Source organism: Trichomycterus rosablanca, chromosome 17 (genome assembly GCF_030014385.1).
Source record: "Trichomycterus rosablanca isolate fTriRos1 chromosome 17, fTriRos1.hap1, whole genome shotgun sequence".
NCBI lineage: Eukaryota > Metazoa > Chordata > Actinopteri > Siluriformes > Trichomycteridae > Trichomycterus > Trichomycterus rosablanca.
In genome coordinates this window covers 10,599,057-10,624,918 of record NC_086004.1, presented here as the reverse complement: position 1 = coordinate 10,624,918, position 25,862 = coordinate 10,599,057, and the positions used below count along the sequence as shown (strand labels likewise).

At 37.2% G+C, this 25,862-nt stretch overlaps 2 protein-coding genes across 4 annotated transcripts in view; one reads left to right on the top strand and one right to left on the bottom strand.

The window, feature by feature from the left end:
* The window catches only part of pkd1l2b (polycystic kidney disease 1 like 2b), a 51,838-nt gene extending 46,777 nt beyond the window's left edge, over positions 1-5,061 (bottom strand). Inside the window, exons 1-4 of the mRNA XM_063013398.1 lie at positions 4,752-5,061; positions 3,003-3,161; positions 1,196-1,384; positions 139-249 (exon numbers count right to left, since the gene is read on the bottom strand). Coding sequence (XP_062869468.1) covers positions 139-249; positions 1,196-1,384; positions 3,003-3,161; positions 4,752-5,061 — 769 coding nt within the window. The remainder of the gene's footprint in view (positions 1-138; positions 250-1,195; positions 1,385-3,002; positions 3,162-4,751) is intronic.
* Positions 5,062-12,319: 7,258 nt separating this feature from the next.
* On the top strand, positions 12,320-25,617 carry znf143a (zinc finger protein 143a). Of its 3 annotated transcripts, none has more exons than XM_063012509.1 (16): positions 12,320-12,416; positions 14,751-14,842; positions 14,983-15,063; positions 15,166-15,249; positions 15,342-15,470; positions 16,116-16,309; positions 16,942-17,013; positions 17,834-17,953; positions 18,591-18,666; positions 19,675-19,800; positions 19,883-20,062; positions 20,143-20,367; positions 22,686-22,810; positions 23,125-23,238; positions 23,553-23,663; positions 25,336-25,617. In XM_063012509.1, the coding sequence occupies exons 2-16, from the start codon at positions 14,758-14,760 to the stop codon at positions 25,417-25,419; spliced, it is 1,806 nt and encodes a 601-aa protein (XP_062868579.1). In that variant the 5' UTR covers positions 12,320-12,416; positions 14,751-14,757; the 3' UTR covers positions 25,420-25,617. The 3 variants fall into 3 exon arrangements, with proteins under 3 accessions (XP_062868579.1, XP_062868577.1, XP_062868576.1); XM_063012507.1 differs by having other exon boundaries at positions 14,751-14,851; positions 17,834-17,947; XM_063012506.1 differs by having other exon boundaries at positions 14,751-14,851.
* Positions 25,618-25,862: the final 245 nt, after the last annotated feature.

Here is a 25,862-nt window from a genome sequence, read left to right as displayed (position 1 = left end):
CCAGCACAGGTCTGGCAGGTGGGCCCATTAAAGGTCATCAATTGTTTTTTTTTAACTAATGTTGTCAAACTTGTGCCGCCAGCTTTAAATAACACATACAGTATTTGAGATAAGACATAAAAAAGAAATAAAACTAACCTTCTTCACAGTGATATTTTACAGACAGGTAACTTGTTAGCCTTGGGCAGGGTTCTCCATAGGATGTCACATTTGCAGACACCTCACACATTTGCAGGCCATCACAGGACTCTGTATACAAAATAAAACATTATAGCTAGACTAGAACTATTAGATTATAATTAGATGTTGGTACTGCAGCACTAAAATTCAAAAACTTAATATTTAATATTATAAATGAAGCACAAAGAATTCTTTTACTGCACTTAGAAATATGGCGTGTGATTATGACAATGATAATACGTAAACATTAAAATAAAGCATCATGCAGCATCGGCTTTCCAAACAAAGACATTGTCTAAAGACAAACATTGGAAATATAGATTTGCAATTTAGCTATGCTCCCAAGCATTAGACTAGAACAGAATTCTGTAGCGTTTCCATTAGTGATGGTCAGACAGTGGCTTTATTTGTGTCTCTCTCTTGCTAAAAGACATCAGCACTAAAGAGTAATGACGCAGCTTTTTCATGTATGCGTTTTAGCCATGTTTGCTTTGAACTGTTTGAGTGTAATTCAGTATGCCATAGCAAACATTTAAAATGTATTCAAAATGGTACAACTAGCAACTTCAGAACAATCCAACACTAACCCCTTTTTAGCTTGTATTCTTAGCATGTACCTGCATTTAGAGAGATATTTGCAATTTAGCCATGCTCCCAAGCATCAGACCAGAACAGAATTCTGTAGCGATCCCATTAGTGATGGTCAGACAGTGGCTTTATTTGTGTCTCACTCTTGCTAAAAGACATCAGCACTAAAGAGTAATGACGCAGATTTTTCATTTATGCGTTTTAGCCGTGTTTGCTTTGAACTGTTTGAGTGTAATTCAGTATGCCGTAGCAGGCATTTAAAATGTAATTCAGAATGGTACAACTAGCAACTCCAGGACAATCCAACAGCAACCCATTTTTTAGCTTGTATTCTTAGCATGTACCTGCATTTAAAGAGATATTAATGAATGAAAGTAAAGCACACCACAGCCTGTAGACTTAAACAATTGATTAATAGATTTTGTACCTGAAACTGAATCTAGAACATCCAACCAGCTGCACACCTGCTGTGCGGATGCTGGTTCGAGGGAGTGGTTGGCTCTGCAGTAGTGTTCTGTTTTCCTGCCATAGAAACTGTCATCGATCCTTATGACCTGACCAGACCCACACATTAGCATGGCATTGTGGTCTTTACAGGCTAAAGCATGTCCCAACTCTAAAGCAAATGCAGGAAGAGCAAATAACACTCTATAATTCCATTATAGTTCATAAAAATATTTCAGCTTTTATCATTTGTTCATGGGGGATGGACAAAATAATGAAAACACCACACAAAAATAAAGCTTTACTTAGATATAACTAATAATGCAGCTCTACATGTAAGTTATACTAGCTTGATGGCTAATACGCAGCACGTACCAGTTATTAAATCTCCAACAATTAGCACACTAATGTGTAAAATTTTAAGTGCCACTAATAGTGAGAATATTAAAAAGTAACAGTCTCTAGAAGACTATTTCAAACATCAATAAACTGCATCATTGAAGAGGGACAGTGGTCACAAGTCACAGTTTACTGATAAGAATGGACAATACTTTACAACAGGGCCGGCGCTAGGGGGGGGCTGAGGGGGGCATTGCCCCCCCAAATTGTGTCTTTGCCCCCCCAAGCACAATGCAAGCAACGGCTATTTTTAAAATTATCTCTGAACCAATCACAAAAATGCATTTTGTTTTACAGTGTGAAGATATTTCCTTGCTTATTCCTGATTGGCTCTTTGAGTCATATAAAAATCGGCAGACTGCCCCAAACAGTTCAGTTCGGCAGTATATGTTCTGTTAGTGTGAGCGAGAGGCAGGTATACTGGTAAACACTTTTTTTTTACAGAATTAGTATTCTTTTGTTTTCTTTATATTTTAATTTCCCAATAATATAAATATTCTCACTCATTCCTATTTCCACGTTTGAATATTCTCAGTCTGTGTGTAGGTACATTTGTCAGCTTTGACTTAAATTTGTATTAAAGCCTTTCAAGAAATAGAGTTGTTCTATTAGTAATGGCAATTTAATTAAGGGGGCGTATTAAAACGAAATACAATTAGATAATTTTTTTTTCTCCATTTACATAATCAACATGTATTTTTTAATCATTGGGTTTTAAGTTTAAGTTCGAAAACATGCATTTTTATTTCTTTACCTCATACATCACTTTAAGCCAGTATCAATAGCTTGGCTGTCATCATTCATGCACAAATCAAGCCTTGAATATATTTCTGGCTTCAAAAACATGACTATCAACATGCCCCCTCATTAGGTTTTACTGCCCCCCCAAGCAAAGCAGTCCAGAACCGGGGCTGCTTTACAAGCAACCCAAAAGGCACAGCCTTAAAGTCTGAAAATCTACACATTATGAGCTTTATAAAGCAAATGAGTCTCTACCATATTTCCTATATCTGGACAACCAAAGGATGTTTTCAAGTCACAGTGTCTGCTGCCAATGGTTAGGGAGTGTAATACGCTGTTATACAGAAATAGATGCACTTTTTTCTGATGATCTTTCTATTTACCAGGATAATAATGCATACTGCTAAAATTATTCAATTTGATCAAGGATGATATAAGGCACCTGTATTAAACTTTCAAATCACCGGATTTAAACAATAAAGCTTTCTATTTATATAAAAGCATTTTAGTAAGGTTTGTTTTAGAGGCAAATGCTGGCCTTACTCATAATTATCTCCTTAACAAAAGTATATTGTTACTTATTTCCAGTATTTGTCCACCTCCTGGATAATACAATAAACATTACAACAATTAAGAAAAATAGTACTGACCAAACTCGCAGATAAAGAAGAACTGCTGACTGCAATTACTGGTTGTTACCCATTGAAATCCAGAGTCCTTCATCATGTACCCACAGCCTTTATCGAGTATGGGTTCATTGTGCCAGTTAGAAAAACTTACATGAGACCCATCCAGCCATGACACAGGACCTGTAGATACAGTAGCTACAACTTTCGAATCACCAGCCTCACATTTGTTAACGTCTTACTAAAAAGAGACACACTTACTAGTTAGCAAATCAGCAAATGCAAAGTCTTTGAAATGATCAAATCTATGCTATGCTATATGTCCAAAGGTATTAATACATCTCTGATAATCAAGTTCAAGGGTTTTATTTAGACACATCTATTGCTAACTTGTACAGCTGTTCACTTTGTAGTTGCAGTGCACAATGCAAGGTCTGTAATAACAAGGTCTAACCAGCTCATGGTCAGGGGTCTATTTCCTTTTAACCATAAAGTGCATATTATAGCAAACAAAAACAGTGTAAACAATGCATTAAAATACGATAACAAATGGCTAATTTTGCATTCTATTAAAAAACTGTGGTCAAGAACCCACATCATATTAATCGCCAACTGATTTTTGTGTAGCACTGACAAGGTTGGTAGTTTTTTTTTACCAATATTAAACAACTTTTCATAAAGTGGTAAGAATATGCACCAATCAGGCATAACATTATGACCACCTCCTTGTTTCTACACTCACTGTTCATTTTATCAGCTCCACTTACCATATAGAAGCACTTTGTAGTTCTACAATTACTGACTGTAGTCCATCTGTTTCCCTACATACTTTTCAGCCTGCTTTCATGCTGTTCTTCAATGATCAGAACCCTCACAGGATCACTACAGAGCAGGTATTATTTAGGTGGTGGATCATTCTCAGCACTACAGTGACACTGACACTGTAGTGGTGTATTAGTGTGTATTGTGCTGATATGAGTGGATCAGACACAGCAGCGCTGATGGAGTTTTTAAACACCTCACTGTCACTGCTGGACTGTGAATAGTCCACCAACCAAAACATCCAGTCAACAGCGCTCCATGGGCAGCGACCTGTGACCACTGATGAAGGTTTAGAAGATGACCGACTCAAACAGCAGCAATAGGTGAGCGATCGTCTCTGACTTTACATATACAAGGTGGACCAACTAGGTAGGAGTGGACAGTGACTGGACATGGTATTTAAAAACTCCGCAGCGCTGCTGTGTCTGATCCACTCATACCAGCACAACACACACTACCACATCACCACCATGTCATTGTCACTGCAGTGCTGAGAATGATCCACCACCTAAATATTAACTGCTCTGTAGTGGTCCTGGTAGAGTCCTGACCATTCAAGAACAGGGTGAAAGCAGGCTAAAAGGTATGTAGAGAAACAGATAGACTACAGTCAGTAATTGTAGAACTACAAAGTGCTTCTAAATGATAAGTGGAGCTGTTAAAATGGACAGTGAGTGTAGAAACCATGAGGTGGTTTTAATGTTATGGATGATCGGTGTATGTTAGATATCTTCTGATTTGTACTATTTCCGTTTCAACTCCAGTGCACAAAAAAACAAAATCTTGTAAAATAACAAAGTATAAAGAAAAGGTTAGAATTCACCCACAACATTAAAATCTTTATACACTTTTTATACACAATTTGACAAATCTTGCTATCTACATTCACATTATTCAGCATTAAACACATAAATCATGTTCTGTCAACAATCAACAAAGATACCCACTTACCTTCAGAAGAGTCCTGGTTAAAGGATGTATAGGCCAAGCCAAACCACCAGTTCTCTTCTGGCAGCAGATGTGCCTGAAGAAATCGTTGCGTTATATCATCCTTGATAAAGGCCAGATGTCCACCACCTTGCTCACACCACTTCTGAGCACTGAGAAAACTGTGCTGCTGGGTCACAAACTCATAGCATGAGCCCTCAAAGTTTAGTTGATGCTCTGGGCATGACAGGTCATCTGTGTTCTCTTTCCCATAAACTGTACTGGCAATTAGAATCACTACCAGTAGCAAAGTGGGCAAAAGATGTCTGTCCATCTTTACCTCCTCACCTGCAAACTCTGGCAAGCTGTCTGTTTTCCCTGTTTATAAATCAGTAGTGACGTCAACTTTTAAATGACTGTCTAATCCCTCTGAATGCTTGTTTGCTTTGGAACAAAGGCTCTCTCTGTCTATTGTAAATGGGTTCTAATGGATGTATGTTGTGTCTCAATACAAGTCAGGATGATTAATTTTCAATAGGTATGTTTGACTTGCATTTTACCTTCTAATTTTCTGTTTAGCACTTGATAGACAATCTTGATGTAAATATTGTACTTCACTAAAAATAGTTTTATCTTTTTTATCAGAAAACAGTGTCTTGCTATATATATATATATTTTTTTTTTAATTTTCTCAAACCATTTGTGAGGCAAATCCTGAGAAAACTGGGACAATGGCATTAATGTATCTGTAATGTAAGGAGAGAACAGTCTTTGACGCAATTCCAAGAAAACAATGGAGCGGCATAAACCATGAGGTCCACAATTTATAAGTAAAAAAGGCAGACAAGAAAATATGTCTGGCTAATACACACAGTAATTCTTTTTATATATATATTAAAACAAACTTGGAAGCTCTAGTTTCCCTTAATTTCCTTCGGGATTAATAAAGTATCTATCTATCTATCTATCTATCTATCTATCTATCTATCTATCTATCTATCTATCTATCTATCTATCTATCTATCTATCTATCTATCTATCTATCTGGGTGGTGGATCATTCTCAGCACTACAGTGACACTGACATGGTGGTGGTGTGTTAGTGTGTGTTGTGCTGGTATGAGTGGATAAGACACAGCAGCGCTGATGGAGTTTTTAAACACCTCACTGTCACTGCTGGACTGTAAATAGTCCACCAACCAAAGATATCCAGTCAACAGCGCTCCATGGGCAGCATCCTGTGACCACAACTCAAACAGCAATAGATGAGCGATCGTCTCTGACTTTACATCTACATTTATAAGTGAAAAAGGCAGATGAGAAAATATGTCTGGCTAATACACACAGTAATACTTTTTTCAAATACTGTATATTAGGGATGTCCCGATCCGATCTCAAAGATCGGGATCGGGGCCGATCAAGGCATTTTTTAATTGATCGGAATCGGCTTTACTAAACCCGATCTTAATCCCGATCTTTTGTGTTACATCAGCATGTCCGCTGTGTGGAAATAGTTTAAATTGAAAAGTAAAACAAGTCCAACAGTGAAGTGTAACGTCTGCAGTCTGAGCGTTTCACGAGGCGGTGGGAGCAGAGCTGCGTTCATGTGTGAGAGTGTGTGTGAGTTAAGGATCACACCGGTTTACAAAACAACGTAGTGATGCACTCGTTTAATAAAGAAATAAATGCACAGTATATTCACATATTGTCGGGAGCAGAACACTTTATTAACTTCTTCAGTTACTGTACCGAATAACAGACAGTTGAGTCAAGCACGCTATTTCATGTTCTATGGAAGGCCTAAAGGGTCAAAACACACTCACTTCGTGTATAAACGTCCATCAAACCATTGTCACAATACAAGCACTTTAAGAACTGGCTTTCCTTCATAACAAAAGAGCCTTTCAATTTTATTTTGGTATTCAGGTTTTACTGTAATGCTTTTAAGTAACTTTTTTCTTATATTCAAGTTAAGCTGCTACACAGATTTCTGTTCATTTTTAGTGTATCACTGCATTAAACATTTTTTTTTTCTTTGATGTAAAGTTTAAAGTAAAACTAATTATCTCACTCATTTTGATTGATTTTGTAAAAATACAAAACATTAAGCCAATAGCTTGGATGCAGCATTTTTCCCTTCAGCACTGCAGAGCTATTTAGTTGTTAAACATATACACTAGATTAATTTGAATAATTGTAATGTACTTGAAGTGTGCACTGTGTGAACAGTATTATCTAGTTCTTATCTAGACAATATCTAGAAAATACAAGTATCGGTAAAGTACAAGATCGATCTATCTATCTATCTATCTATCTATCTATCTATCTATCTATCTATCTATCTATCTATCTATCTATCTATCTATCTATCTATCTATCTATCTATCTATCTATCTATCTATCTATCTATCTATCTATCTATCTATCTATCTATCCATCTATCCATCTATCCATCCATCCATCCATCCATCCATCTGGATAGTAGATCATTCGCAGCACTACAGTGACACTGACATGGTGGTGGTGTGTTACTGTCTATCTATTTATCATCTAATCTACGGCCCAAAGACATGTGAGTTACCTAAAGTTTAAGTTGTCTCATATGTTTATTATGGGTTCTCTGACAAAAAATAACAAAATCTACTAGATTAAAAATACACATGTCAACTTACTGTATATACTAACTTATTATTATTTACTTATTAAAACAAAAAATTGTTCTAATAATGACTTTGACAGCCTGTCACCTCAAAAGCAAATACACTTTTCAAGATCATCTGTACAAACAAGTTCATGAAAATGTGAGCTTTTACCAAGTATGGGAAAAAATGACCTTTTACTGACAGGACATTTGTCTAAACAGTCACAGTCATAGTACAGTTGCAGAAATCCATGAAAACCCAAAGGTACCATGACATACATGTCCAAGTTTATGTAATTTTTTTCTTCTGTAAGCACCAACAAAAATTTTACCTGAATCTCAACTAAAGATTGCAAACTAAACTGAGAGTGGGTGCCACATAGCAACCCTAATCTTAGCAACCCAGATTACATACTCGCCTTTGGCCACTGTAAAGAGTTTGGCATGTTTCACCATGTCCGCATGGGTTTTCACCAGGTTCTTCAGTTTATTCTCACCTCTCTAAACATGTGGAAGGTGAATTAAGTATACTCCAAATAAAATCCTGCTAAACTTTTCCATGTTAATGTCCACCACAGTGCCACAGATACTAAGCAAATAAAAATGCTTTGGGTCAATATCTTCTCCTTTAACATTTTAAATCCATGTAGATACAAAACCTTTTTACTACGTTTAATCCCAAACACCTGACTACTAACTTGATGTATAGCTGTTTCAAAATCAAGGGCATTAGGAAATAATCAAGGGGGTATAGAATTACCCCTAACCCACCACCTCTATGGCAGTAACATCCATTATTGTTCTGGGAGAAATTTCCAAAAGATTGTGGAGTATGTGTGTCAAAAGAGTGTTTGTGTCTGTGAGGTCAGGTACTGCTGTTGGCAATTGACGTTGCAGTTCGTCTCAAGGGTGTTTTGTAAGTTTAAGCTAAATTTATGTGTATATATGAGTATATATAAATATATATGTTTGTGTGTACATATACTGTATATATATACACGCATATATATATATATATATATATATATATATATATATATATATATATATGCGTGTATACAGGTTCTATGTACAGTACATGTATGTATATATACAGTATGCGTATATCAGTGATGGCTGCTGGTCTTTCAAAGAGGGAAAGCTCATTGTCGGCTTACATCATAAAATTTGTCAATTTATTAATACATAAATTCTGCCCTCCATTCCTTTTCAAGAAAATGGCCTGTGATCCTATCAAAGAAATGGGTTGCAGTTTGTCTTTCGACTTCACTCGCAAAATCCGCGATGGGACTGAAGCTCCCAGTGATTAAGTGACAGTGTAGATCTGACTGTCAATAGTCAATCAAAAACGGGATTCAGCCTTTCGACTGATCCTCCAATCATCTTGCAGAAGCTCCGCGTCCAGACCCGCCCACAGCCCCATTCACCCCCAGCGATGCTCAGCATCCGGGGGCGGGACAAAATCGTGGCATTAATCCAATGACCGGCGAGTTTCGAAGCAATGAAAAAAAGCATTCCATGCAGTCCCATTGAAGTGAATAGACGCTTAGATTTTACAGGCAAATGCATTAACGCTACGGGAAGGTATGAGAAGTTAACAAAATCGAGTCAGTCGATTTGTGATAAGTAGCTGATTCTGAACGAACTCGTCTTCGAGATGAACGTGTTCTAACGCATATGTAGTCAATGAAATGTTAACACAACTGTACATATTTGACCATTAAATTTTTGACATTTTAGGGGAAGCTGAGCTTCCCTTGCAGTCTTAGAGAAATCAACACTGGTGTATATGTATATGGATTTGTATTTCTGTACAATATTCACACTCTTATTGCATATGTTGCACAATAATAGATCAATATTATGTAAAGTTCTTGCACTGTTGTCACTTTCGCACACGGTTCACTTTAAATTACTTTTATTTTTAATTATATTTAAGCTTTCTTAATTAGAATTTTTAAATTTCTGTATTCTTTTACACTGTAGTACAATCTACAGTGTAAAAGAATACAGAAATTTAAAAATTGAAATTCTTATCAATTTTTCTGCCTTTTATAAAATTTTTATCAATTTTATAAAATTTTCTGGCTTTTTGTAAAAGAAACAAAATACACAAAATTATTAAATAACTTAAATTCATTTTCAGTTAGAGGTTTTTCATACAATCATATACAATAATATAATAACAGAACTACATTTTCACTGCACTTCTGTGGCTTACAAAAAATAACGTAGACAAAAGTAATACTGGAGAACAAATGTTTTAAACTTTAAATTCTTTTTTATTCCATTTTTTTATTTACTGCCGTTAAATATCCCAACACACAGCTCTCTCTCTCTCTCTCTCTCTCTCCCTCTCTCTCTTCTACATGTGCTTGATCTCAGGTGCCGCTTAGTCACGTGACGGTACTACAACAAAACACAGCAGAGGTGGAGTTTTACTTTCTGATAAAACTGGAGACACGTGCTGAATGTAGCGAAGAAAAAGTAAACTGAAGTATCAATACTATCGATATTTGGATCGATTCGCCCACCCCTAGTAATAAGGTTTGAAGGTCTGAAGAAGTCATTCGGATTGAGTGACGAAACGTATCTCTACAACAAACTTGTGTCCAGATGAACTGATTCAACTTTGTGGTTCAATGTAAAGTTCAAGCTTGTATACATTTTGTACACAACGTGCACTTGTTCTGATGAAGAATAGCAATAGTCCATTTTTACCCGACCAAAAACCATGTTGAACGCACATCATGTCGTAATTACGACCTCCGAACTCGTAAGTAGGAACTTCCGAGGAGGACTTGAAGGCAGCATTATTCACCAAAACACAAAAGCTGCGTCCGGAATCGCATACTTCCATACTCAATAGTACGTGAAATGAGTACGCGAGAGCGGTTAGTATGTCCGAATACATAGTGCAAATAAAGAGGTACGCGAGAAGTACCCGGATGACCTACTTATTGGGCAGCCATGTTTGAGTATGCAAGCGATGCACACTTGCGGTCCGCTAATGTATCCCATAATGCAACTGGAGCTGCGTAGGCGTTCAAAGCGGAATAAGAAACAAGAAAGATAACGGAAACCGAGAGTCCTTTGTTTACAAGTGTAAGTAAGATAAATAAAATACAAATTTTTAAAGACGAATAAACAACAAAAAAACCATAAATATCCAAAATATTGGTGAGTGGGGTTTGTAATGAGTCTGTAACTATGGTGATATTACGTCATCACGTCCCGCGTCATCACTTGACGTTAGTAAGATGGCGGATGTAGTACGTAGCGGTGTTGTGTGCATACTGCATACTTCTGTACTTGAAGTATGTACTTTTTTACCTTGCCGAGTAGTGCATACTTCCTCCAATCTAGTACGTACTCTGTAAGTATGCGATTCCGGACGCAGCTAAAAACACGGAATAAGAGCCTTACTACGCATGCTCCGTAGGGTGCGCAAAGTGCGTAAGGTGCGTCCGTACTTTACGTAAGTATAGTGTACACAAGGACGGATTAAGGATAGTCTGGGCCCCTGGGCAAAGAGTTGCCCAGGGCCCCCCCCCCCCCCCCCCCCCCCCCCCCTCCAAAAACATAAATAAATTAATACATTAAACAACCTGTCAATAACTAACCCTAACACAATAATCTATTTTATATAAGTTTCTTTCTACTCTTCTTTCTTGCAAAGTCATCCACTAATTCATCAAAATTAAGCTGTCTGACCAAATCTGATTCAATGGCCAGAAGTGACAGTGAGTTCAGGCGGTTTTGGCGCATCCTAATCCTGAGTTCATTCTTAATACGAGCCAGTTTGGAGAATGAACGCTCCCCTTCACAATTTGTGATAGGCACAGTCAAAAAAAGTCAAAGTGCTATGTAGACATTTGGAAAGATTGACTGTAAATTCAAATTTATCATGGTTTTGAGCATTTTACTAGGACATTTTTCTTTTTCTGTTATGAATGATTTGTATTGTATCAATTCATCTGCCAGGCTCATGTTCAGATCTGAAGGATATGCTGCAGCGAGTGAGTTAGCCTTTAAAGTGAGCTCACTGTTGGACATATTGTCAGGCATGAAAAGAACATCAAATAGCTCAGTTAAGTGTGTGTATGCATTCAAACTGCTTGAAATTGCTTGTCTTAAATCTAAATAATTGCAAAATTGCTAAATTAATTTGTGTCTCTGCGCTTAAGAGAAATTGAACATAATAATTTTGAAACAATACAAATTCAGAAACATTAAGTAAGGGCCTGAATCGCATATTTGCAACAAAACGTCTGTTATGAAATATGGTAGCTTGCCTGGCAATTTGTAGGTCCCTAGAAAGTCAAGGAGCCATGGTAAACGACTTCTATGGAAGTCAAGGGCCCCATAGCAGGGGCCCTCGTGATCAAGGGCCCTCTAATGGTATGCCCTGCTCTTCTCTAGGGCCCCCTGGTAGGGGCTCTCATAACCAGGGCCCTCTAAAAATATGCCCCCCTCTTTCCTAGGACCCCTAATAGCCAGAAGTCGAAGTCAGAGCAGTGCCACAACGCCTCATCCATTTTCAAAAGGGGCCCAAAAGCATGGCTAGGGCCCCCAAAAGCATGGCTAGGGCCCCCAAGAGGCCCTGGGGTAAAAGTCCCTAATAGTCAGAGGATCCTTAAAATGGAGGGCCCTCGGAAATAAAAATATATTGTATCATAAATGTTGATAGGCATCGCAAAATGTTTTGGGCCCCACTGGCCCGGTCAGTAATCCAGCCATGAGTGTACACTGTTATTTTCATAAAATTGCCTCTATTTCTATATGTGCAAAGCAAATTTGGCAATATAGTACCGTGCTTCCGGGTGAGCACAGCAATTTTTAGCATCTTTAGGTGGCGAAAACGATTTTCGTAGCATGTGGTCATGTGATCTGCGACAGCAGTTGGCGATGTTGAGCCGTGAGCCGGATTGTAAACCGTGATTAATGGTGGAGAAGAAGTACACTCGGCAGTAAAGACTGGAAATTTGTTTAGAATTATTTAAACTGTAAATTTATATACAAGGAAAACAGTTTCCGCTACTCAGAGAGGTTAGTGTCACGCATTATGTGTTCTAAGCTTTTTTATTTACACTTTGTTTTATATGAGTTGAAATGTGGACTGTTTACTAGCCGTTAGCTAATAAACTACAGCCACATAAAAACGCACGTTAATCTAGACGTTATGTCAAAATAGAACGCGCCCATTGATCATTTTGCAATTTGGACACAGCGGTTTGATTTGTTACTTGTTTTTTTTGTTTAGTACGAAGGCTGTGTTTTAATCCTCAGACTAAAGATACTTCATAGCTAAATGTATGTAGATACCTTTTAATGAATTAAGGTATTTCAAACAAACATGTAGTATTTGAATTCCAGCCATAAACAAACTCAGATCTCAGTAACATTTAGTGAACAATTGTACAATGATGCCAACTTTTCAACAAGTCTGTCTGTCTGTCATATTCCTGCCCTATGTATCTGAGGTGTTGTAGTGAAGGGAAAACATCAGCAACAGCTCAGCTCAGCTCCAACCAGAAGTTTACACAAGTTCCGAGAGCAACACAATTGAGTGCTAAAGTCCATAAGAATTGTAAAAACTTCCATTTGTTTCAACTAGGATTGTTAATGATTTGTAGATTACTGCAATCATGACAATCATATGGAGCATGATTCCCTAGAACATTCAGGCTTCTTATCACTGGCTTATTCATTTACATTTACATTTACATTTTTAGCATTTAGCAGACGCTCTTATCCAGAGCGACTTACAGAAGTGCTTCTATAGTGAACATTTCATTTCTCAAGTTTAGGAAAACAACAGTCAAAGAACACAAATCTGCTAAAACCTGTTAGAACCAAAGTGCTGCTTTTTTTTTTTTTTTTTTTTTTTTTTTTTTAAACGGAAAAGAATGGAACAAAATGTTAGTAAATAAGTACAAGTCAGCCTAAGTGTTTAGTAAAAAGATGGGTTTTTAATCGTTTTTTTAAAAACGATTTTAAAAAAACGATTTTAATCGTTTTTTTAATCGTTTTATTCAGTGTTCCTCCATTGTGTACTTTCAACGTGTTTTATTTTTATTTGTTTTGCATTTTTCCCAATTTTCCTCCTAATCTAGTCGTATCCAATTACCCGATTGCATTACGCTTCCTCTCTACTGATGCTGATCTCCACCAAGGGGAACGAGACTGTCACACGCCCCCTCTGACGTGTGTGCAGTAGCCGACTGCATCTTTTCACCTGCACGAGGCGAGTTTATATGCGGATCAGCTTTGTGTACGGAGAGCCACACCCTGATCAACACATTATTTCTCGACTCTGTGTGGGCGCCATCAATCAGCCCTATCCAGCTCCCCACCTTGTATGAACAACAAACCAATCATTGTTCATGTAGCTGACCAGCCCAGCCAGATGGCAGAGCTGAGTTTCATTTACATTTACATTTTCAGCATTTAGCAGATGCTTTTATCCAAAGCGACTTACAGTACTGTCTAAGCAATTGAGGGTTAAGGGCCTTGCTCAAGGTCCAACAGTGGGAACCTGGCAGTGGTGAGGCTTGAACCGGTGACCTTTCGATTATTAGTCCAGTACCTTAACCGCTAGGCTACAGGTACTGGACTAATAATCGAAAGGTCACCAGTTTCGAACCGACAAGTTCGAAATGTCAGCTCTGGTGTGCTAGCGTGTTTTACTGCTGCGCCACCTGAGCGGCTTTTAACTTTAACTTTTATCTTTTCTAAGCATAACCTTTTCCAGTGAATTTGTTCTTCTCTTAAAATGTCCAAAATAAAAGATATTCACTTTTCTTGAGGACTCATTTCACCTCCTTTATTATCCAAAGTACACTCAAAAGTCTTTGCAAGCCCTGAAGTTAAAAGCCATTAATATTGTTTTTATCTTGCTTTTTGTTGTCCTGCTTACACATCCATAAAGACCATAGTCTGAATAATGTCCAAATGTCATTTGAGGTTATCCATCCCTTGATATGGATTGAGAATGGAGCTACAAGCTACAGCTTGCATGAAAGGAACTATTGGCTATTTTAAAATCTAGATTTATAATGCTAAACTAATTTTTCCATGGTAAAGCGGTACCAGGGTTTGAATCTCGGCGCTGCTATTGGCCAGCTGGGCGTCTGTCCGGACATGATAGGCTAATATCCATTGGGAGGTGCATCTTTCAGTGTGCTTTCAGTTCTGGTCCCAAAAAATTAGCCAGTCTTGAATAAAAAGGGTCAGTAATTGAATACCTACAGATTAATGGATATGTTTTGGATGCATTGCTTAGAGGCATAATACACACTAAATCTTTAAACATAATTGTAGATTTGGTTATTATGCATGTATTATTTTATTTTTAATAATTACAATTATTATTGTTTGCAGGTTTACAATGCTTTTGGCACAGATAAACCAGAAAGGTGTGGAATTCCAGCATGGTCAAGGTGACGCTCAGGAGGTCACGCTGTGTCTCGCAGGTCTTTCAGGTCCTTACATGTACCAAAAATAAGACATGTATTAGTAAAATGTTACAGATATTATGCATATTTATGCATTATGCAATATTTTTGCATTTTGATCCTGACTTTAATGACCTGTTTCACTATGCATTTTACAGATAACGATCAGCATATTGACAGTTTGCAGTATGTTACTCTTACAGATGGGTCAACTGCATATATCCAACATAACCCTCAAGGTGACTTGCTGTTTCTGTGTTAATAAACAATTAGCTATTAACAAAAAGATTTAGCAAAATGTGTTTTTTTAACTGCAAGTGATGATTTCTTTTTTGTCGAAGAGGAGAATATTATAAAAGGGCAGGTTATCCAGCTGGAGGATCAACATATTGCTTACATTCAACATATTTCTGTACCAAGAACAGGTCTGTATGTTGTATACTTCTGTAGAATTGTTTCTTGATCTAAAATTGTCATTACCTGGAATCCCTTAGTTGAATTTCATCTGCCGTCATAGATGAGCCAAATGGATGGTCAGCTGCTGCTTTAAGTGATGATGTGGCAGGTAGAAGTCTGAATTTAGAGGATGGACAAACTGTGCAGCTGGAAGATGGAACCACTGCCTACATTCATCAAACTCCAAAAGGTACTATACAGTCCTCTTTATTATAGTCAGTTACTGTTAGATCTGTACCAGACAAAAGTCTCTTGTATGTTTAGAACATTTCACAACACGTATTATAATATTAGTGGTTTTCTTTTGTTTTTTTTGTTTTTTTAACATTGTGAAGGGAAACATTACACAATTTTGCTGTTAATGGTAGAAAATGCTGTGAAATTAATTCATCAATTTTGTAATAATGTATATTTACAAAGACAGTAACAAAGTGGGTAGCATTGTCGCCTCACAGCAAGAAGGTCCTGGGTTTAATCCCCAGGTGGGGAGGACCGGGTCCTTTTTGTATGGAGTTTGCATGTTCTCCCCGTGTCTGCGTGGGTTTACTCCGGGTGCTTTGGTTTCCTCCAACTGTCCAATGACTGTGTTCAATATAACCTTGTGAACTGATAAACCTACCGTTCCTGTCATGAATGTAACCAAAGTGTAAAACATGACGTTAAAATCCTAATAAACAAACAAAGACAGTAACACTGATAATGTGAAACATCACCTTTGTGTTTTACACAGTCCAACTTTTCTGGAATTGGTGTTTGTCTTTGAAAATAGATAGGACATAAATAGAAAATATTGAATATCAGGCTATTATAGCTCTGTTATGTGTTCTGTTTTTAGAGATTTACAATTCCACTGAGCTTCAGGCAGTGCAGCTGGAGGATGGCTCCACTGCATACATTCAGCATGCTGTTCAGATGACTAATCAAAACACAGTTCATTCCATCCAGGAAAATAATGTAGTGTCTGAGCTGCAAATGGATGGAACCATAGACCCAGACACTGTTAAGGTGCTGGAACAGTACACTGCTAAGGTAATCCGAGGATTCATTCTTGTATTCAAGTTAAAAACTTGATTACTAATCGGTCATGTTTGTGATAACTATCCTACTTTTTAAATTATTAAGACATGGCAGCAGGATTAATCATATGTTTTATATTATAGCATATCGGTGGACAGTGGTAGTAAAGTGGGTAGGGCTTTAGAGTATCACCTGAAAGGTTGAGAGTTTGAATCCCTTGAGCAAGGCCCTTAACCCTGTCTGCTCCAGGGGCACCGTACATTTTGTTGTACTATTCAAATAAAGGCATTCTATATCTGCAGAATTATAGCGTTGCAAATAATCACATGATGCACTCTTTTAAAGCTTAAAATTTCTTTAACCAGATCAGTTTTAATTTATGTCACATACATATTTAATTATTAAATATAATGGCTAGGTATTATCAACGAAAGTTGATATAATTATAAACTGGTATCAGCCATCTCTCCCTCCTAGACATAGTCAGTCATGTCTGTATGTAGACGCCTGGTAGCCGATAGCACCGGTGAGAATTCGAACCCCAAATTCAGATGCTGATTTGTTGTGTGCTTGGTTAATGAGTATAAAATTTTGTAGATAAATGGATGTAAAATACTTATATTTATGTGTACCTGACTTTGTAGGTGGAAGAAACAGAGGTTTATTCAAACTATGGGTTGCCCACGACTGACCATGAAGGTGTAGTACAAATGAAGGTAAGTGCATAACCCCTTCTAACCCAAAACGGACAGCGCTATGAAAAAGTATTTGCCTTTCTTTTTGATTGCCTGTTTTTTCCTCATCTTGTCATTGCACACTATGCAATTTCTTATTATTTATTATGGGATTTTTTTATGTAGTGTTTTGGGTTGCTGCTTGTTTGTCAGTTCCTGAAACATTAAAGCACTCCAGATGTCCGACTAGCACTGATGTTTCTCTTGGTTAGCAGTGGGTTTTCTTCTTGCTTCTCTTTCATGAGTCCAGTTTTTACCTATCCTCTTATTTATTGGGAAGTCATGGATGGATCCTTGCTGAGACTAGAGATGTTTACAGTTTTGATAACAGTTTTCTGGAATTTTTGTGACGTCCTGGCTGTTGCTGGGCTCTAGGAGAGATTATGAGAGATAGCAGGTTGGCCAATTCTGGGGAGATGTATCACAATTTAAGTTTCCACTGTTTGCAGTTCTGGCTGTTACTGTGGTTCTATTACCTATCTATTTCCTTACCTTTTAACTGAACTGTTCTGGAATGTCATTAGATTGGGGCATAGAGTTTCTATAAAAGCTTTAAGGTGATTTATATTCTAAACTATAATTAACTGGTAGGTTAAGTGATCAAGTGGAAATTTACTTTTCAAAAATGAAAACAGGTGTTGGATAAAGTTTGTTTCTTAAAGGTTTTGCCTCATGTGTTGATTCTATGATTTGTAGTGATCAAATATGCAGTAAAAGAAGCAAATAAAGTAAAAGTTTTGTGTGCTAAAGATATTTGAGAAATGCACAGACTTTAACTTTACAGGCACTTTTCTTCATTTAGATCGTTATTCCAAGCCAGGGTGGTCATCATTCTCAACAACAGACTGGAGTGAGAACATTTCAGTGCAGTTATGATGGATGTGGAAAACTGTACACGACTGCACATCACCTCAGGGTCTGTGTGGGTTTCTTTATTTAGTAATTTAGTATTGTGTAAGAGTAGAATATTTGCAGTAAAGTAGTCTCTAAACAATCTACACATCTAACATCTAATCTAAATATACTAAGCTCTTTTATAGTGTAAGCTACACTGTATTACTTTCTTTATCATCACAGAGTACTAATTTCCCAGACTGCCTTTATGCTTACATTTATAACATTTAGCCGACACTTCTCCAGAGCGACTTAGATCACAGGGCGTGCTTAAAAACCCTCCACTACCTTATTTTTTCCTTTACTGATTTGTTCTCCCCTGCTTGATAGAAACACAGTAATCAGTGTGGTTTTCTAAGGCTGTTTTGGAAATGGATTCAGTAGTAATTCATTTTCATTCCATTATTTTGAAATCAGCTTGATTGACTAGTCTGTCTTGAGAAAGCCATGTACTTTTCAAATTAATGTATATATTGTATTTGCGTCAACACACATGTTCACTAATGATTCATTAACTGGTTTTTAAAATAGCTTTAGATTCATAACTGAGGTTTAGTTATAGGACATTTATAGACAATTATATGAACCCAATTGTGTGTGTGAAACTCTAAGATTGACCAGATTTATGTGTCTTACCTCCAATATTTACATTTATTTTCCTAAAGGTACATGAAAGAACACATACAGGTGACAAGCCATACTGTTGTAACATACCAGGCTGTGAAAAGAAGTTTGCAACAGGTAACTTTATCTATCTGACTCTCTTTCTACCCACCTAGCTATGTTTTAACTGATCTGTCTATTAATTTACAACTGTATGCAAAAATTCCTCGTAAACCTGGCCAAATTACATATTTTGATTTTTAAAGTTAAAAAGGTTTTTTTTATTGAGATTTTTCTGTGTTAATAGACAGTTGTTTTATATCTTATGTACAAATAAATAGAACTGTTTTCAGGACCTACTAGGCAGATCAACAATTGTCATTAGGATGCTTATTGAGGAAGCAGCTTATTGAGGAATTTAAAGTTCATTGATGAATACAAAGCAGAGAAAGGGTTTAAAAATATATCTTAAAGGAAATCTTACTTGCAGCGTCATTATATGTCAATGTAGGCAAATGAAAACCAACTAAAAAAAAAAGATGCTTTGAAGACAATTAGTCTGAACTGATGAAATTAAAATAACCATATGTTGTCACATGTTGTCACATGCACCAAATATGTTTTTAAGAGAAAATGCATTTGATTAAAAAGAGTGTGCTACATGTTGTTTTGGGGTTGTGTGATAGCTCAGTGGTTAAGGTACTGGACTAGTAAACAGAAGGTTGCCGGTTCAAGCCCCGCCACCACCAAGTTGCCACTGTTGGGTCCCTGAGCAAGGCCCTTAACCCTCAGTTGCTCATTGTGTAAGTCGCTTTGGATAAAAGCGTCTGCTAAATGCTGAAAATGTAAATGTGTGAAAGCCAGTGGCACTGGAAACATTGCGTATTACAATTCTTAAAGCAAATGTGACACCATTATTCTGGAAACTCAAGCTGAGGACAGTACAGTTAACCAAAACATACCTTATCATGCACAACAACTAAAAATTCAAGCTTGACTGGAACTACTGTAGGGGTAGGTGTATGAAAGGCAGAAACAAGTATTTCTATGGCTGTGGTGTAGCCTAAAATGCTTTTCTTTTAATAGACATAATGCTTGGTAAAATCACAGTGCAGTGTTGCTATATCTGGTGTGTTATGATTTTAGGTTATGGTTTGAAAAGCCACATCAGAACACACACTGGTGAAAAACCATACTGCTGTCCAGAGGTAAATTGCCAAAAATCTTTTAAAACGTCAGGGGACCTTCAAAAGCACCATCGAACTCACACAGGTAAATGTACTACTTTATAAGCCTGGTTTGAAGTCTGGTTTGAAATTTAGGTTATGAGTGCAGCTGATCTTTGACCTTTCAGGAGAAAAGCCATTCCTCTGTCCCTACGAAGGCTGTGGGCGATCCTTTACTACCTCTAACATTTGCAAAGTGCATCTGCGAACACACACGGGTGAAAGGCCCTATCACTGTCCAGAGCCAGGATGCCACCGGGCTTTCGCTAGCGCAACCAATTACAAAAACCACATAAGGATCCATACAGGTATTCTGCCTTCATAGTTCATATTTACACAAAATACCCATCATGCTTCTTCACTGCTTCCTTTTTCTACTCTTCCTTAGGTGAGAGGCCGTACATATGCACTGTTCCTGGCTGTGAAAAGCGCTTTACTGAGTACTCGAGTCTGTACAAGCATCATGTGGTTCACACACCTTGTAAACCTTACCAGTGCAGCCACTGTGAAAAGACCTACAAGCAGATCTCCACACTGGCCATGCACAAACGCACTGCACACAACGACTCTGAGCCCATCGAAGAGGAGCAAGAGGGCTACTTTGAACCTGCAGGTCAGCAAACGTTCCTCACAGATCTAGCTGTAGATTACTGAGCGTGATTCTAATAGGGTAAAGATTTGGTGCAGGTTGCTTGGTGTGTTTAGATTTTCTTTCACATGGACAATGGATTTTTATTAATTGTAATTTAGGTCAAAGAAACACAAAAATAGTTTTTTGAATATTTAAGTCATTTGTTTACTGTAGCTTTTTGGGCGGCACAGTGGCTAAGTGGGTAGCACTGTCGCCTCACAGCAAGAAGGTCCTGTGTTCGATCCCCAGGTGGGGCGGTCCGGGTCCTGTCTGTGTGGAGTTTGCATGTTCTCCCCGTGTCTGTGTGGGTTTCCTCCAGGTGCTCCGGTTTCCTCCCACAGTCCAAAGACATGCAAATGAGGTGAATTGGAGATACAAAATTGTCCATGACTGTGTTTGATATAACCTTGTGAACTGATGAACCTTGTGTAATGAGTAACTACCGTTCCTGTCATGAATGTAACCAAAGTGTAAAACATGACGTCAAAATCCTAATAAACAAACAAACAAACTGTAGCTTTTTACAGTAAACGTCAACTAACCCTATCCCCTTCAGGGATTTAGCATTTCTTAATCTTACACCTCCTTCTTCTTTTGGCTGTGCTCATTGGGGGTTTCCATAGTTAGAACTCTAGTGACAATGTTACACCAATCTAATAACTATAATCTTTCATCTAAAAATATAATGTTTAGAAAGACTTTATTGATTATGTAGTAACTGTAGCAGGGATGGTTATTTAATTTATGGATAGCATTTTATAAACTACTTTCATTGTTTAAATATATTCTCATGACCTGCAGAACCTACAAGAGTGGACTTGGGGTCAAATTTGGTCACTTTATCGTATTTGGTCAATATCGTACTGTAATATTAGCACACATTAGAAAATTGAGACTTGTATCTAGGGATGTCCCGATCACGTTTTTTTGTTCCCGATACCGATCCCGATTATTAATTTTGATCCCGATCCGATACCGAGTCTCAAACCGATACTTGTATTTTCAAGATATTGTCTCGATAAGAACTGGATAATACTGTTCACACAGTGCACACTTCAAGTACATTACAATTATTCACATTAATCTAGTGTATGTGTTTAACAACTAAATAGCTCTGCAGTGCTGAAGGGAAAAATGCTGCATCCAAGCTATTGGCTTAATGTTTTGTATTTTTACAAAATCAATCACAATGAGTGAGATAATTACAGTTTTACTTTAAACTTTACATTCGAAGAAAAAAAATCTGTTTAATGCAGTGATACACTAAAAATGAACAGAAATCTGTGTAGCAGCTTAACTTGAATATAAGAAAAAAAGTTACTTAAAAGCATTACAGTAAAACCTGAATACCAAAATAAAATGGAAAGGCTCTTTTGTTATGAAGGAAAGCCAGTTCTTAAAGTGCTTGTATTGTGACAGTGGTTTGATGGACGTTTCTATGCGAAGTGAGTGTGTTTTGACCCTTTGGGGCTTCCATAGTGCATGGAATAGCGTGCTTGGCTCTAGCTGTCCGTTATTCGGCACCGTAACAGAAGAAGTTAATAAAGTGTTCTGCTCCCGACAATTTGTGAATATACCGTGTAGTTATTTCTTTATTAAACGAGTGCATCACTACGTTGTTGTGTAAACCGGAGTGATCCTTGACTCACTCACTATATAAACAGTAAAATTGTACAGTAATGAACGCAGCTCAGCTACTACCGCCTCGTGAAATGCTCACATTGCAGACATTACACTTCACTGCTGGACTTGTTTCATGTTTCAATTTAAAGTATTTCCACACAGCGGACATGCTGATGTAAAACAAAAGATCGGGATTACGATCGGGTTTAGTAAAGCCGATTCCGATCAGTTAAAAAATGCCTTGATCGGCCCCGATCCCGATCTTTGAGATCGGATCGGGACATCCCTACTTGTATCTCCAGTATCTAGGATTACATGTACAACCACGGCATCCAAATTTGCTATTGCTTTACTCCCTATGTAGTGCATTACATTTTGATGTTTACAACATTCATACTGCACTCAATCCAGGATCTCCAGGATCACATGTGCTGCATTCTAATATAAATCTTAATCCATTTCAAAATCAGTCGCTCAAAAACATAACAAGAGTTTTTCCAACTGATAGACTCACAACTATGTCTGTTTGTTTTTTTTGTATGAATGCATTTTTATATATTATATTATTTAGCTAGCATGAAGCTTAGCAGCCTGTGAGACATTGTTAGTGTTGCAGCTTTGTTGCTGAACTTTCTTTTCATGTTTTTTTTATTATTATTATTTTGTTTGCTATCCAGACACCTCGAATGATCCCACCATGGACGTCAGCACAACGCAGAGTGTAGCAGCCTGCTCAGAGCTGACCTCTGACATCAGTGTACAAGAGCAGGTCATTCAAGTTATTCAAGATGACACTCATCAGGTCAATATTTTGTCTATTTATGTTTCTGTAAATACTCAACTAGTCTGAATGCTCTAGTGGAAATAATGCCAAAGTGTGTTATTTTGTCTGATGTATTTAATTTTTGGTGCACATAAGTTGCCTAAGCATGATTTGTTCTGACTTTAGCAGATAAAAAGCACATTCAAACTGTAATATTAACAGTCTCAAAACAAATTTAAACAAGGATTAGTTTAATGTTGCCATGTAAATGTAGCATTTGTGAACATATATGAGTATATATCTGAGTGTGTGCAAATGTATATATTAATAAACTTGTTTTAAATATGTTACAGGCAGTTGAAACCATTACAATGTTAACACAAGATGGCCAAGTGATCACCCTTCCAGCCAGTGAGTCAGTGTCATCATCTGTCACCATGGTGAATGATGACGGAACGGAAAGACAGGTGTGTGTTTTTGGTCCTGCAGTTATTGGTGGCTTCTGTTCAAGACAACTGAGCTTTAAACCACTGGCATATTTTAGACAAATAGATCCTTTGTTATTGTTGTTAAAAATGTTGCTTTGACATTTTAAAAGAAGAATGATGAGCAGCGTGCAACCCGCAATTGTTCAGGAAGCTATGAATGCAAAAAAGTGTAGAAGAATTAAATCAGAGAATACGCTTTTACCTGAACATTAACTCTTTGTCTTATATCCGGGGTGCTTTGTCTTTTTTAAATTCAAAGTTAAGTGCTGAATTTTGGACCTGTTTTCCTGTAGATGATGATCACGTCTCCAGATTTAGTTTCCTTAAGGATCAAGCATGAAGCACTGGTTTCACACCCAGTTACTCTTTTTACCACTTCTAATGGTAATCACATTGCTGTTCAGGTGAGGTCACTGTTTTTAAACTCACTACATTAATAAAGTTGTGCAATTTGTTGTTACGTAACAATTAGCTTTTCATTTATTTATGGCTTATAGGCTACAGAACTCAAAAAACAGCCCCTCACAAGTCAATTCAAAACCAGCATTTTCTATGTTTTTCTAAGCTCTCAGGTGGCGCCTACTACTGCTGAGATTGAAGCCCACGGAGTCTAACATCCGCACAGACATGATTGACTTTGTCTAAGGAGGGTGGCCAGATGGGCTGGTCATTGAGAAGTGCACTTGTTAGTTATAGATATGTATGTATACAGTGGGGTCAAAAAGTATTTAGTCAGCCACTGATTGTGCAAGTTCTCCTACTTAGAAAGATGAGAGAGGTCTGTAATTTTCATCATAGATACACTTCAACTATGAGAGACAAAATGAGAAAAAAAAAATCCAGGAAATCACATTGTAGGATTTTTAAAGAATTTATTTGTAAATTATGGTGGAAAATAAGTATTTGGTCAATAACAAACAAGCAAGATTTCTGGCTCTCACAGACCTGTAACTTCTTCTTTAAGAAGCTCTTCTGTCCTCCACTCGTTACCTGTATTAATAGCACCTGTTTGACCTCGTTATCTGTATAAAAGACACTTGTCCATAGCCTCAAACAGTCAGACTCCAAACTCAACCATGGCCAAGACCAAAGAGCTGTCGAAGGACACCAGGAAGAAAATTGTAGACCTGTACCAGGCTGGGAAGAGTGAATCTACAATAGGCAAGCAGGTTGGTGTGAATAAATCAACTGTGGGAGCAATTGTAAGAAAATGGAAGACATACAAGACCATTGATAATCTCTCTTGGGGTCAAGATTTGATAGAAAATTTGTGGAGTCCGTGTTGCCCAGCGACAGCCCCAAAACATCACTGCTCTAGAGGAGATCTGCATGGAGGAATGGGCCAAAATACCAGCTACAGTGTGTGCAAACCTGGTGAAGACTTACAGGAAACGTTTGACCTCTGTCATTGCCAACAAAGGTTATGTTACGAAGTATTGAGTTGAACTTTTGTTATTGACCAAATACTTATTTTCCACCATAATTTACAAAAAAATTCTTTAAAAATCCTACAATGTGATTTCCTGGATTTTTTTTTCTCATTTTGTCTCTCATAGTTGAAGTGTACCTATGATGAAAATTACAGACCTCTCTCATCTTTCTAAGTAGGAGAACTTGCACAATCAGTGGCTGACTAAATACTTTTTGACCCCACTGTATATATGATCAGAATGAGCGTCTTCAAAAACGTGCCTTAAATTCAGTAAAATCTTAAATATTAATGTATTGTACATGTAAGCAATCAAAATTTTAAAGCAATTATCTAATGCTATCATAAAAGATTAATCATGATGTCTTATTAGGAAGTGGTATTCAGAAATGATGATGTGTTGATTATAAGCTTCTTATTTGTAATCTGCATTACTGCCTATTAGAGGTGTGAAGTTCCTCTCTCTGAAGATTAGCACCCAAAATTCACACCTAATCAAGGGCATGATTGAAGCTATTCCTCTCCAGAAACTTCCCTGCAGTTTGATCTGCTGGACATGTTGAGTCTTGCCAGAAAAAAAAAAAACATTTTAAAGAAATTGCAGAGCAAAATTTTATTTATTATTTATTTTAATGCTTTTCCTGCAGTTTGACGAACAGACATCGCTGGAGGAAGCTCTGAGGATAGCATCAACCATAGAGCAAGATGATACATTAGAACTGGAACATTAAAAAATATATTTTGATGGCTGGATATTACACAGGAGAAAACAATAAACATACTTAAATAATTAAAAAAATGTTTCCTAATGGTCAACTACAAAATTTCCTAGTTATTCTTGATTTTTGATAGTGTGTACAGATGTCATAATGGCAACATGCTCCCTGTTTGATTTTTTTTAAATAAAAGCTCTGACACTTGAATAAAAATATTGTTTTTCTTTTGTGGGATGTAATATTCACCCCCTTATGTTGAATTCTGTTTGTGGGTGAATCAAATTAAAGCCTATTTATATGTTAATTATTTAGTTTGAGAATAAACCGAAGTCTCAGAAATGATGTTTTCTAGACATTAGCTCATGTTAAAATGATTACATTGCAGGAAATATCAGGGGTTAAAGATCTTAACACTGGACTATGCCAAAATGATGAGTGCTATTCACAAATGTGAAGAA

Coding starts and splice junctions, on each gene's coding strand:
- znf143a (XM_063012506.1), top strand. CDS start 14,758: ATGCTTTTGGCACAGATAAACCAGAAAGGTGTGGAATTCCAGCATGGT. Junction 17,014..17,833: donor AAGGTGTAGTACAAATGAAG/GTAAGTGCATAA, acceptor TTCTTCATTTAG/ATCGTTATTCCAAGCCAGGG. Junction 17,954..18,590: donor CACATCACCTCAGGGTCTGT/GTGGGTTTCTTT, acceptor ATTTTCCTAAAG/GTACATGAAAGAACACATAC.